This window comes from Heptranchias perlo, chromosome 4 (genome assembly GCF_035084215.1).
Source record: "Heptranchias perlo isolate sHepPer1 chromosome 4, sHepPer1.hap1, whole genome shotgun sequence".
NCBI lineage: Eukaryota > Metazoa > Chordata > Chondrichthyes > Hexanchiformes > Hexanchidae > Heptranchias > Heptranchias perlo.
Window position 1 is genome coordinate 30949175 of NC_090328.1, and position 14428 is coordinate 30963602.

Consider the following 14428-nt stretch of genomic DNA (forward strand, 5'->3'; position numbering starts at 1 on the left):
GTGTGCAGTTTTGGTCTCCTTACCTAAGGAAGGACATACTTGCCTTAGAGGTGGTGCAACAAAGGTTTACTAAATTGATTCCTGGGATGAGAGGGTTGTCCTATGAGGAGAGATTGAGTAGAATGGGCCTATACTCTCTGGAGTTTAGAAGAATGAGAAGTGATCTCATTGAAACATATGATTCTAAGAGGGCTTGACAGGGTAGATGCTGAGAGGGTGTTTTCTTTGGCTGGAGAGTCTAGAACTAGGAGACATAGGGCCCAATTTTAGCACCCGGTCTCGGGTGCGTTCTCGGCGGGGGGGGGCCTCTAAAATCCCGAAATCGAGGAGCGGGACCGGATCGCGCCTCGATCCCGCCCACTTCCGGGTTCCGCGCTGGCGTGCGGGGGTGCGTGCGCAGCCCCCGCTGGTGGGAATCCCGCAGGCAATTAAAGCCAGCAGGGTTCCACTTGAGTGTATTTATCTAGCTATTTCAGGTCATTAAATGACCTGATTGAGCTTTTTTTAACAAGTGTGGGATTTTACGGTGAAATGAGACTGTTTCCCATACTGGGGGAAACACTCACACTCCCAACGGACGTGTTGCAGCCAGCAGCCCGTGGCAGCTGCCAAGGTGCATTCCACAGGTGGGGTGGGGAGAGCCTTCACCAACGCAGGAGGACACTCCGTAACATTGGGCAACGCCTGCCCTCCACCACCCTCCTCCAAGCAAGAAGATTCACCGGCGTGGAAGGGCAACCCCTGTGCGAGGACACACTTTTCTACCGTGCACAACCCCGCAGACCTACACCTGCCAGATGGGTGCTGCGTTGACATCCTCGGAGGACGAACAGCATGACCAGCCTCGCAGTCCACGCCGTCCGCCTCAGAGACGTGCATCCCCACAACACGATGCTGTGGCACATCTACCTGCACAGCAGGATGGAGGGCAACCGCAGAGAGAGATGCGTCGCAGGAGGCACTACCCTCCGCACAGGGTCTACAGACAGAGGCTCAGCTTCATGGACCTCTCTGAGCAGCAGTGCATACGTAGGCTCAGAGTCACTCGCCAGGTTGTCGCCGACATCTGCAGCCTCCTTAATGACGAGCTGCTCCCGGATGGACCAAGCAGCATCTTCTTACCCGTCACTGTCAAAGTCACCACTGCCCTCAACTTCTTCGCCTCCGGATCCTGCCACGGGGGACATCACCGGGGTGTCTCAGTCGTCTGCACACAAGTGCATAAGGCAGGTCACCGATGGGTTGTTCCGCAGGGCCTCGACCTACATCAACTTCGCCATGGATGAGCGCAGCCAGACGGAGAGGGCGGTTGGATTCCATGATGTGGCTGGCTTCCCACGGGTGCAGGGTGTAATCGATTGCACCCACATAGCAATACGGGCACCTCCACATGAGCCAGGGCTGTTCATCAACAGGAAAGGGTATCACTCCATGAATGCCCAGCTCATTTGTGACCACCGCCAGAGATTCCTACACGTGTGCGCCAGATACCCTGGCAGCTGCCACGATGCCTTCGTCCTCAGGGAGTCCACCGTCCCGCCCCTCTTCCACGCACCCAACATCGGCAACGGCTGGCTCCTCGGCGACCAGGGATATCCCCTGTACACGTGGCTTATGACACCTGAGGAACCCCATTACCGAGCCGCAGCGTCGATATAATGACAGCCACATTGCTACCAGGTCTACAATTGAGCAGGCTATAGGGCTGCTCAAGATGCGCTTCAGGTGCCTTGATCATTCCAGGGGAGCGCTCCAATACATGCCACTCCGAGTGGGACGAATTATAGTTGTTTGCTGTGCCCTGCACAACATGGCACTATAGAGAGGGGTGCCGCTGGAGGAGGCCCCATGCACCCCCGCCACCCACATTGAGGACGACAATGAGGAGGAGGAGGAGGAGGAGGAGGAGGAGGAAGAGGAGGAGTACGAGCGAGAGGAGGAGGAACGACCCATGGCCCGAACACCGGCTCACCTGCGTGCTCGTCAGGCCAGGGAGGCACTCATATGCCAACGGTTCTCCTAACATCACACTGTGTGAGGCGTTCACATGTCATAACGTGCACAGACGAGGGTCCATACAGGCTCCCTCCACAGAAGAGTGGTGCCTGTACACCTGCACCCACTGTATTATGCCCAATGGGTGGGACGGGGTGGTCGTCGTCATGATGAGGCGCATGGAAGGGACATATTGCACAAGCCGGAGAATTATGGACAAGAGGTGGCAGCATTGGTGAGAAAAAGTGACTTTATTTCGTGTTGCCATTCAAAGACTGGAAATAAAAAGATAACAAATAGACAAACACCCTGGTGCAATCCCTGTGTGCTCACGGAACTTTGGGTTTTCGTTTCCTGGTACCCCTATGTGGTGCTACCCCTGTGGCTCCAGCAGAGGTGGTGGCAGGTTGCTCCTGTTCATGCCCTGACCTGGTAGATGCTTTGGGCCGACGCCCCCTGGGTTTCGTTCCCCGGTGTCTCTCAGTCGTCTGCGCAGATGAGCCCTGCAAATACACCTACACCCACTCTGCAGTGACACACTGGGTGGCATCAGTGGTGGGTCCTCATAGGGATACCCAGGAGCGGGCATTATTGCACAAACCGGACAGGATTCGCGAAGACATGGCAGTAGTGGAGCCAATATAATGTGTGATGTGAGTTGTTCTTTAATTCAATAGAAGTAAGAACCATGACAAACCCTCAAACACCCTTGTGCATCCCCTTCATGCTCACGACACGTTTGCCTTACGCTGCCTACTGCACATATGTGATGCATGCCCTGTGGCTGCAGCACAGGTGGTGGCAGGTTGAGTGAGGCTGGCCGTGAGAGATGCACGAGAGGGTGAGTATGGGATAGAGCCATGAGATTGTATGAGGATTGGGTTGCGTGGTAGTGGCGGGGTGAGTACTCGCGAGGTGAGTAGGTGCAGGTAAGATGAGGATGAGGTTTGAGTGGGTATGAGGGGTCATGTGACAGAGTAGTGTTGGCAGTGCCGAAGGAGATGTGGGGTGGGGGCAGTGTTGTGGCAGACGGAGTGTAGGGGAAAGACTACGTGTTCTCACTGTGGCTGACCTACTGAGGCCATTGGTGCGCCTCCTGCACTGTATGCAGGTGGGCGATATGTTGGTGGCGCAGATGACCCCCTCTGCCACCTCGAGCCAGGCCTTCTTGGTGGCAGAGGCAGGCTGCTTCCTCCCGCCCGTCGGGGGGAAGATCTCTGTCCTCGCCCTCCTCCTCACCCCATCTAATGATACCTGGGGTGAGGCATCATTAAACTGGGAGCAGCCTTCCCCCTGGGCTGCTCCATGCTGTAATTTTTTCTGTTTGTGGCAGCATCTGTCAGCGGAGGACTGCCCCTTTAAATAGAGCACCTCCAGCTGACAGATCTTACTGCGCATGCGCAGCCCGCTCGACACGCAGATCAGCAGCGGGGAGCCCGGGGAGCAGGTAAGTGGCTCCAATTAGTGTGTTGCCTGCTACGATCGCGCGGGCAACCCACTAATTTCACCGGGCGCGTTTTCAACGCGCTCGCTGGCCTACCCGCCGGGAACCCGCACCCCTGGTAAAATCGGGCCCATAGTCTCAGGATAAAAGGTCGGACATTTAGAACTGAGATGAGGAGGAATATTTGGAATTCTTTACCCCAGAGGGCTGTGGATGCTCAGTCGTTGAGTATATTTAAGAGTGAGACTGATGGATTTTTGGTGTCTAAGGGAATCAAGGGATCTGGGGATCGGGTGGGAAAGTGGAGTTGAGGTCGAAGATCAGCCATGATCTTATTGAATGACGGAGCAGACCCGAGGGGTCATATGGCCTACTCCTGCTCCTATTTCTTATGTTTTTAAATAACAAAACTCTTCACTACCTTCAGCTAATCGAGAACTTTGTAGCCCAAAGTCTTTTCCACACAAAGTACTGCACACTTGTGGCCTGTCCTGGCTAAGCACTATTGGCTGTCTGTGCCACAGTGAATTGATTTCAGAAATCCTTGTTCTCATCCAAAAGCCTGCATGGCCTCACTAAATATTCTGCAGTCATCCACCTCAACGTATATCATCTGGTCTTTAGTCCTTATTTTCCAGTCTATCTACCCCACCGGTGGAGGCGGATCTTTCAGCCATTACCTATTTGCCCATTACATTTCTCTCCCAAAAACACTTTGCTTTGCTTCTCTCTCCAAAAGGCTCCTAAAAATACTATTTTGGTCACCGCACATAAATTTCTTCTGTTTCTGTTTGTCCATTAATCTTTTTAAAGTGTTCTGAGACATTTGTCTATGCAAGGAGTATTATTTTGATTAGATTTAGGCTGAGCAAAAAAGCAGACCTTGTGCTGCTTGGTTTGAGAATGATCTGTAGCCAAGAGCAGCAAGAACACCACTGTGGGTGCAAGTCAAGATGATAGCTCTTCTGACCTCTGACGCTGGTACTTTACAGGCACAAGAGCCTTGAGTGAAATTAACCGCTGTGCAGTGAACTTCTGCATTCAGGCCATGAAGAGGTCTTCTACTGGAAGGAACACCAGGTCATACAGCTCAGCGTGGACCACCAGTAGGAAAAACAAATCCTGTTTCGCTTTTTATCAGGTGGTCTACTCTCCCATAGTGCAGGACACAATCAACTGAAGACACACAAACACTCGTGCGTTTGTTTGAAATCCTGAGCCTTGCATGTTCTACTCATTCAAATTCCAGTGTACAGCTGTCATCTCAAAATCATGCCTATCAATGCACACTTCCCAGGGAATACGCATGTTGCTTTCATATTGAGGTAATCCAATGTGACCACATTGGTTGATGGGAAAGGTTGAATGGAATGCTTTCACCGAGGAAGCGAGGAATACACAATGTGCCCTAGGTGATGACAGAGCTGCTCAATCTCTGTACTCAATCTCGGTGCACATATAACAATGCCCACACCATAATCACTAGCAATTGGGGTGGTCCAGCATTGCATGGATTGCACAGAAGGGCCTTGCCATATTCTGCTTTGAAAGTTGGCAAAATTGTTACAATGTCCTGCGTGTTCCTCAACATGGCCAGCAGGAGGCCTTAATAACAGAGGATGTGATGCTGAAGAGACACGGCAGGAGACCAGGCACTGCGGGCTGGCACGGTGAAGTGCAGTATGGGTCCCTTCCCAATTTGTTTGGAGGGCTGGTATCCAAGTGATTGACAGGACAATACATCATGGAACCAACCAGAGAACAGACTATTTTAGATCTTGTACTGTGTAATGAGACAGAGTTAATTAGTAATCTCACATTAAAGGATCCCTTGGGGAAGAGTGATCATAATATGGTAGAATTTCACATTAAGTTTGAGAGTAACGTACTTAAGTCGGAAACTAGAGTCTTAAACTTAAATAAGGCCTAGATTCTAGAACGGCCCCAGTGGATTGGAAGGTAGCAAACGTAACTCCACTATTCAAGAGAGGAGGGAGAGAAGAAAGCTGGGAACTATAGACCAGTTAGCCCGACATCAATCGTTGGGAAAATGCTGGAATCCATTATTAAGGAAGTGGTAACAGGGCACTTAGAACATCATAATATGATTAGGCAGAGTCAACATGGTTTTATGAAAGGGAAATCGTATTGGACAAATCTATTAGAGTTTTTTGAGGCTGTAATTAGCAGGGTAGATAAAGGGGAACCAGTGGATGTAGTATATTTGGATTGTCAAAAGGCATTCGATAAGGTGCCACATAAAAGGTTGTGACTCAAGATAAGGGTTCATGGGGTTGGGGATAACATTTTAGCATGGATAGAGAACAGAGAGTAGGGATAATCAGGTTATTTTCAGGATGGCAGGCTGTAACTAGTGGGGTGCCGCAAGAATTGGTGCTTGGACCTCAGCTATTTACAATCTATATTAATGACTTAGATGAACGGACCGAGTGTAATGTATCCAAGTTTGCTGATGATACAAAGCTAGGTGGGAAAGTAAGCTATGAGGAGGACACAGAGTCTGCAAAGGTTAAGTGAGTGGGCAAGAAGGTGGCAGATAGAATATAATGTAGGGAAATGTGAGGTTACTCACTTTGGTAGGAAGAATAGAAAAACAGAATATTTTTTTAAATGATGAGAAACTATTAAATGTTGGTGTTCAGAGAGATTTGGATGTCCTCGTACAAGAAACACAAAAAGTTAGCATGCAGGAAGGCAAATGGCATGTTGGCCTTTATTGCAAGGGGGTTGGAGTACAAGAGTAAGGAAGTTTTACTACAATTGTGCAGGGTTTTGGTGAGACCTCACCTGCATACAGTTTTGGTCTCCTTATCTAAGGAACAATAAAGTTGCCTTGGAGGCAGTGCAATGAAGGTTTAGTAGCTTGATTGCTGGGATGAGAGGGTTGTCCTATGAGGAGAGATTGAGTAGAATGGGCCTATACTCTGTGGAGTTTAGAAGAATGAGAGGTGATTTAATTTGAAACATATAAGATTCTGAGGGGGCTTGACAGGGTAGATACTGAGATGTTGTTTCCCCTGGCTGCAGAGTCTAGAAATAGGGGGCCTAGTCTCAGGATAAGCGGTCGGCCATTTAAAACAGAGATGAGGAGGAATTTCTTCACTCAGAGGGTTGCGAATCTTTGGAATTCTCTACCCCAGAGGGCTGTGGATGTTGAGTATATTTGTGGCTGAGCTAGATAGATTTTTGGACTTTAGGGGAATCAAGGGATATGGGGACTGGGCAGGAAAGTGGAGTTGAGATCAAAGATCAGCCATGATCTTATTGAATGGCAGAACCTGCTAAAGGGGCCGTATGGCCTACTCCTGCTCCTATTTCTTATGTTGTTATGTTCTTAGAACTGTTCTAGTTCCATTTGCTAGAGCAGACATTTTTTCTTTTCCATTGTTTTAAGTGTTTTTCCCTTTATAAATAGTAAAGTTAGAATTAATTTTCTACAATCAAGTGATATAAGGAAGTTTACTGAAAGTGATGCTTTTTTGTTGATCTTTTCTGTGCATGAATGTATTTGAGTAAATTCTCTGCATTTTCTAATGTCAGAAATGGGGATGTTCGCTGATGATTGCACAGTGTTCAGTTCCATTCGCAACCCCTCAAATAATGAAGCAGTCCGAGCCCGCATGCAGCAAGACCTGGACAATATCCAGGCTTGGGCTCATAAGTGGCAAGTAACATTCGCGCCAGACAAAAAATCATGAGTTAGGGCACCCATTATGACGGCTCTCCGCCCTGAACCTGCTAGCCTCTGATAATTTTTTAACACTTCTGTCCCTTCCTGTGCTTTTTTTTTATTCGTTCATGGGATGTGGGCGTCGCTGGCGAGGCCAGCATTTATTGCCCATCCCTAATTGCCCTTGAGAAGGTGGTGGTGAGCCGCCTTCTTGAACCGCTGCAGTCCATGTGGTGAAGGTTCTCCCACAGTGCTGTTGGGAAGGGAGTTCCAGGATTTTGACCCAGCGACGATGAAGGAACAGCGATATATTTCCAAATCGGGATGGTGTGTGACTTGGAGGGGAACGTGCAGGTGGTGCTGTTCCCATGTGCCTGCTGCTCTTGTCCTTCTAGAATCATAGAATCATAGAAGTTACAACATGGAAACAGGCCCTTCGGCCCAACATGTCCATGTCGCCCAGTTTATACCACTAAGCTAGTCCCAATTGCCTGCACTTGGCCCATATCCCTCGATACCCATCTTCCCCATGTAACTGTCCAAATGCTTTTTAAAAGACAAAATTGTACCCGCCTCTACTACTGCCTCTGGCAGCTCGTTCCAGACACTCACCACCCTTTGAGTGAAAAAATTGCCCCTCTGGATCCTTTTGTATCTCTCCCCTCTCACCTTAAATCTGTGCCCCCTCGTTATAGACTCCCCTACCTTTGGGAAAAGATTTTGACTATCGACCTTATCTATGCCCCTCATTATTTTATAGACTTCTATAAGATCACCCCTTAACCTCCTACTCTCCAGGGAATAAAGTCCCAGTCTGTCTAACCTCTCCCTGTAAGTCAAACCATCAAGTCCCGGTAGCATCCTAGTAAATCTTTTCTGCACTCTTTCTAGTTTAATAATATCCTTTCTATAATAGGGTGACCAGAACTGTACACAGTACTCCAAGTGTGGCCTCACCAATGCCCTGTACAACTTCAACAAGACATCCCAACTCCTGCATTCAATGTTCTGACCAATGAAACCAAGCATGCTGAATGCCTTCTTCACCACCCTATCCACCTGTGACTCCACTTTCAAGGAGCTATGAATCTGTACTCCTAGATCTCTTTGTTCTATAACTCTCCCCAACGCCCTACCATTAACGGAGTAGGTCCTGGCCCGATTCGATCTACCAAAATGCATCACCTCACATTTATCTAAATTAAACTCCATCTGCCATTCATCGGCCCACTGGCCCAATTTATCAAGATCCCGTTGCAATCCTAGATAACCTTCTTCACTGTCCACAATGCCACCAATCTTGGTGTCATCTGCAAACTTACTAACCATGCCTCCTAAATTCTCATCCAAATCATTAATATAAATAACAAATAACAGCGGACCCAGCACCGATCCCTGAGGCACACCGCTGGACACAGGCATCCAGTTTGAAAAACAACCCTCGACAACCACCCTCTGTCTTCTGTCGTCAAGCCAATTTTGTATCCAATTGGCTACCTCACCTTGGATCCCATGAGATTTAACCTTATGTAACAACCTACCATGCGGTACCTTGTCAAATGCTTTGCTGAAGTCCATGTAGACCACGTCTACTGCACAGCCCTCATCTATCTTCTTGGTTACCCCTTCAAAAAACTCAATCAAATTCGTGAGACATGATTTTCCTCTCACAAAACCATGCTGACTGTTCCTAATTAGTCCCTGCCTCTCCAAATGCCTGTAGATTCTGTCCCTCAGAATAACCTCTAACAACTTACCCACTACAGATGTCAGGCTCACTGGTCTGTAGTTCCCAGGCTTTTCCCTGCCGCCCTTCTTAAACAAAGGCACAACATTTGCTACCCTCCAATCTTCAGGCACCTCACCTGTAGCGGTGGATGATTCAAATATCTCTGCTAGGGGACCCGCAATTTCCTCCCTAACCTCCCATAACGTCCTGGGATACATTTCATCAGGTCCCGGAGATTTATCTACCTTGATGCGCGTTAAGACTTCCAGCACCTCCCTCTCTGTAATATGTACACTCCTCAAGACATCACTATTTATTTCCCCAAGTTCCCTAACATCCATGCCTTTCTCAACCGTAAATACCGATGTGAAATATTCATTCAGGATCTCACCCATCTCTTGTGGTTCCGCACATAGATGACCTTGTTGATCCTTAAGAGGCCCTACTCTCTCCCTAGTTACCCTTTTGCCCATTATGTATTTGTAGAAGCTCTTTGGATTCACCTTTGCCTGATCTGCCAAAGCAATCTCATATCCCCTTTTTGCCCTCCTGATTTCTCTCTTAACTCTACTCCGGCAATCTCTATACTCTTCAAGGGATCCACTTGATCCCAGCTGCCTATGCATGTCATATGCCTCCTTCTTATTTTTGACTAGTGCCTCAATCTCCCGAGTCATCCAAGGTTCCCTACTTCTACCAGCCTTGCCCTTCACTTTATAAGGAATGTGCTTACACTGAACCCTGGTTAACACACTTTTGAAAGCCTCCCACTTACCAGACGTCCCTTTGCCTGCCAACAGACTCTCCCAATCAACTTCTGAAAGTTCCTGTCTAATACCATCAAAATTGGCCTTACCCCAATTTAGAATTTTAACTTTTGGGCCAGACCTATCCTTCTCCATAGCTATCTTAAAACTAATGGAATTATGATCACTGGTCCCAAAGTGATCCCTCACTAACACTTCTGTTAGGTGGTAGAGGTCGCGGGTTTGGGAGGTGCTGTCAAAGAAGCCTTGGCGAGTTGCTGCAGTGCATCCTGTGGATGGTAGAACACTGCAGCCGCTGTGCGCCGGTGGTGAAGGGAGTGAATGTTTAGGGTGGTGGATGGGGTGCTTTGTCCTGGATGGTATCGAGCTTCTTGAGTGTTGTTGGAGCTGCACTCATCCAGGCAAGTGGAGAGTATTCCATCACACTCCTGACTTGTGCCTTGTAGATGGTAGAAAGGTTTTGGGGAGGCAGGAGGTGAGTCACTTGTCGCAGAATACCCAGCCTCTGACCTGCTGTTGTAGCCACAGTATTTATATGGCTGGTCGAGTTAAGTTTCTGGTCAATGGTGACCCCCAGGATGTTGATGGTGGGGGATTTGGCGATGGTAATGCCATTGAATGTTAAGGGGAGGTGGTTAGACTCTAGGAAGAAAAAGAACTCCCTGGCATAACTGGGACACTTACTCTTTTAAGTTGGTGAAGTTAAGTTAGCTACAGAGTATTAGGGCAAATTTGTGACTGTAATTCCTCAAATGGTAAGTTGCCAATCTTATTTTTGTTGTTAGAAATTGAGTAAACACATGGCTCTCCAAAAAGAGGGAGGAAAAATTGGAGGTTATCACTTTGATCACTCATTTGCAACTCATATAATGCAGAAACAGAACATCATACCATTCTTTCCCAAAAGACTCTAAGAAATAAGTGGCCAGTAATTTTCCTGGTTGGTTTAAGGAGCTTACGTATAATATGTGCCTTCATTCGAAGAATGATTATTATTACACCAAAGGCAAGTAATGAACCTTTTTCAGATCTTTGTGGGGCATTTGTGTCTACACTTACCTTACAGTCACTCATAGGTCTGATGTTTCCCCTTTGCAGGGAAAATGAGCACAAAACATGAGGGAGAAGACAGGAGGTGGCCCACCACAGATAGTGCAGTTGACATCATCTGAGAAAGAGACAATGGAAATCAGTGGCATCTCTGCATCCCTGACCATCAAAGATGGAGAGACTAGTACTTCCTAGCTGCTTGGTGACAGAATTAAATCTCTCTGACACACAAGTCATGTTGACTTGATTTCAGCAATGAAGGAAATTTGATAAGCATAATTATGCTGAGTGGTAACATTTTTACATTCCCAGTACTAATTCATATCCATTTCTTCTCTCCTCCAGGGCCTTCAAGTGTAGAACAGCAGTCCGTTGACTTTCCTGATGACGATTCCTCAGAGGACCTGATTCCTTCTGAGGGTGCACCGTTCCAGGACATATTACCAATGCAAATATTTGCACTTCGATGGGTCCTGTTAGACAGCTAGTTGGGTTTTCACTTGATGAGTCACTGTTCACAAGTGAGCACGAGCAGAGATTGGTGGCAGGGACAGCTGTGGAGAGTCCGTGTCGGAGGGTGCACTTTTCTACAAGCTCTGCTCAGCTGGACACAGATGCTGAACCTCGGGGGCCACGGCTGAAAAGGAGAATGATGGAGGGACAGCAGCAAATTTGTGAAGTATTGGCAGATATGCCACGCACACTGTCCACAATAGCAGAGAGGATGGAGGAGTGCAACTCGAGCATTTGTGGATTAATGTCGCAGGCCATTGCGAGAATGTCTGCCATGGAGAGGGTGGTCGCCTCTGTGGGACTTCAATCGTGACGGTCAAACCAGTCCATTCACATCATGACCATAGTTGTGCAGACTTTGGATGCCAGCATGTCTGCTGCCTTAAACAGCATGATAGATAACTTATCCGTGGCCTTATAAGGCATCAAGCTGCTCCCCAGCAGAGAGGTAGGAGTGATGTGCCGCTGGCCCAGGAGAGGGATGATGACGAAAGGGAACATGGAAGTGGGAACTCCACTCAAAGTGCTCACACGTCTCACCCGTTGGCCCCCCCCCCCACCCCCAGCCTTAGCCAGTACCGACATGCTGCCTCATCTCCCGGTGGCCGAGTGTGCCCCTGCACAGGTGCAGGTGGAGCAGTGTTTGGCGGGGCTCTCATGGGCGCCAACACCCAGGGGTCGTCTGCCAAGAGCATCTCAGCAGTCAGAGCAGGGATCTGAGCAACCTGCCATTGCCTCTAATGAAGCCACAGAAGTTGCATCACGTAGGAGTGGTAGGCAAAGGAAGAGAAAAACATTGTAATTCACCATGGGTGTTTGTGAAAATGTTATGTTGTTAAGTTTCCTTTTGTTATAAACTCACATAAAATTTATTAATTTGCACCACTTCCTTTTCAACTCATCTTTTCAGTTGGTCGGTGATGAATGTGAGGACATGAATTGACGGGACCAATTGGGGGATGTGCAATGGGTGGATGGTTGGTCACAGGACTGCTTTGTTTAAATGGGGTGGTGGGTGGGACCGGAGGATATGATAGTTATTTTGGTCCAGTGTCAGTGACTAACTGAACCTTCAAGCTAGTAGGGCATCCCTGGCATTCTGAGCAGTATTGTGAGTGGCTGGTCTGGCGTTGAGAGCCCCATCTTTATCTTCCTCCTGTTCATTGGAATCGTCATCAGATGATGAGTGATGACTGCCTTGTTCCTCCTCCACCTCTAATCCTCGCTGTTGTGCAGAACCCACCACACCACGATCATTATAGAGACCCTTGCTGGTGAGTACTGAAGGGCACCTCCAGACCTGTCCAGGCACCTGAAGCGCATCTTGAGCATGCCGATGGCTTGCTCGATGACACATCTGCTGGTCGTATGGCTGTCGTTGTACCACTCTTGGGGTTTGTTGGTGGGGTTCCTCAGAGTTGTCATCAGCCAAGTTTGAAGGGGATATCCTTTGTCTCCTAGCAGCCACCCCTTACGTCTGCTTCCAGGCATGAAGAGGTTGGGTAAGTTGGACTGCTGCAGGGTGAAAGCATCATGGCAGCTCCCAGGGAATCTGGCACACACCTGCATGAACTTTTTCTTGTCGTTGCACACCAGCTGCACATTGATGGAATAACATCCCTTGCAGTTGAGGAATACTCCTGGTTGATCTTGTGATGCTCGGATTGCCATGTGTGTGCAATCAGTGGCACCCTGTACCTGTGGGAAGCCAGCCAGAGATTCTAATCCAAGTGCCTGTTCATTCTGGATCTTGTCGTCACAGGGGAAGTTAACATAAATGGCAGCCCTGGCAAACAACCTGCCGTATGCATTTATGTGCAGCTGACTGGGAGACCCTCGATATGTCTTCAGTGGCGCCCTGGAAGGAGCCAGAGGCAAAAAAATTAAGGGCAGTGGTGACTTTCACAGTGACTGATAATGCGTGGCCACCAGGTCCAGCAGGGAGCAGCTCTTCTTCTAGGAGGCTGCAGATGTCTGCGATCACCTGATGTGTCAACCTGAGCCTCTGGAAGCACTGCTGTTCAGAGAGGTCAAGGAAGTTGAGCCCCTGTACACCCTTTTAGGTGAGTAGTACTTCCTGCGAATTCGGCCCCTGTGTTGGTCTCCTCCTGTGTTGTCCACCTGCAGCTCTCACCACAACACGACCTTGCTGCTGTGGCTGGTGATTGTCTTCCTCGTCCAAGGTCCAATCTAAAGCAGCCATCCATCCTGATGTTCTGTGTGAATATCTCCAAACTATATTAGTATGTGTGTCACCGCAAGAACTCTTAGCAAACCGTTTACCAGAGGGAACTGAGAAAGCAACTGTGAGCACTGAGCCTTTATTCATAGCGGCACACCTGATCTTTAACCATCCCATGAAGTGCTGCTCAATCTCGCCTCCGTTTTACAGCCGACTTTCCCAAGTCCCGTTAATTTCAATTCGCTGCCAAAATCTTATGGAAGAACCCTGATTAACATATTATAATGACGGACCTGCCTCTCGCGAGCAGGTTACTCGGCTGCACCTAAACCCGCCTCCGTTAAAACTGTTGGAGGTGGGTTGGTATCGGGTTTCCCATCTTTGAAATTTTAACCTGCCACTAATCTGCCTGTCGTGGAGGGGTTAAAATTCCTCCCTTTGATTCGGGTCTCAGTAACCTTTTTATGTACTCTGTCTTTCTGTAGGCTTATGATGAGACAACACAATCAGAGTCTTTACTGAGGTAGGATTATATATGATACTTAAGAGGTCAAATTTATTTTCAAAATAGTCACTGGTTGTATGTTGTTGTGTTTTGTTAAACAATAACTAAGTTTGAATTATTTTAAATTTTGCGTTGCAGAATATCCATCTGATGACCTTGTCAGCAATTCTGAGAGCTTTATGGGGATCAGACACAATTAGGCACCAGAAAGGTGCAGCGTACCAAATTACACTATGACTCAAAAGATTGGGATCGCCCCAATTTATTGCCTGGGGCTGTTAACATAGCCTGGGTATCCCCCACCCAACTCCTGCACAGGTCTGCCCCCTGGCAGAGCCTTGCTGTGGGAATGGAGGGTGGAAACAGGAGCACAGCTGCATTCCTGGCTGCCAGCTTTAGGACATTCTGGCTGCTGCTGGAGAGCTAGATGGCCCAAAATCATGCTAGGGTCGATAAAGGAAATCCTACCTGCAGTCTGTCTCCATCTTTGGGTTGCCTCAGCCCCCCCGCCCCCCTCCCCAGACCCACACAAGCCAAACATAGTTGCTATTA

The 14428-nt window shown here is 48.4% G+C and overlaps 1 protein-coding gene across 1 annotated transcript in view; it reads left to right on the top strand.

Annotated features, from left to right (window-relative positions):
* Positions 1-12044, top strand: part of LOC137320458 (ankyrin repeat domain-containing protein 31-like) — a 34531-nt gene extending 22487 nt beyond the window's left edge. The window contains exon 4 of the mRNA XM_067982159.1: positions 11022-12044. Coding sequence (XP_067838260.1) covers positions 11022-11036 — 15 coding nt within the window. The 3' untranslated portion in view covers positions 11037-12044. The remainder of the gene's footprint in view (positions 1-11021) is intronic.
* Positions 12045-14428: the final 2384 nt, after the last annotated feature.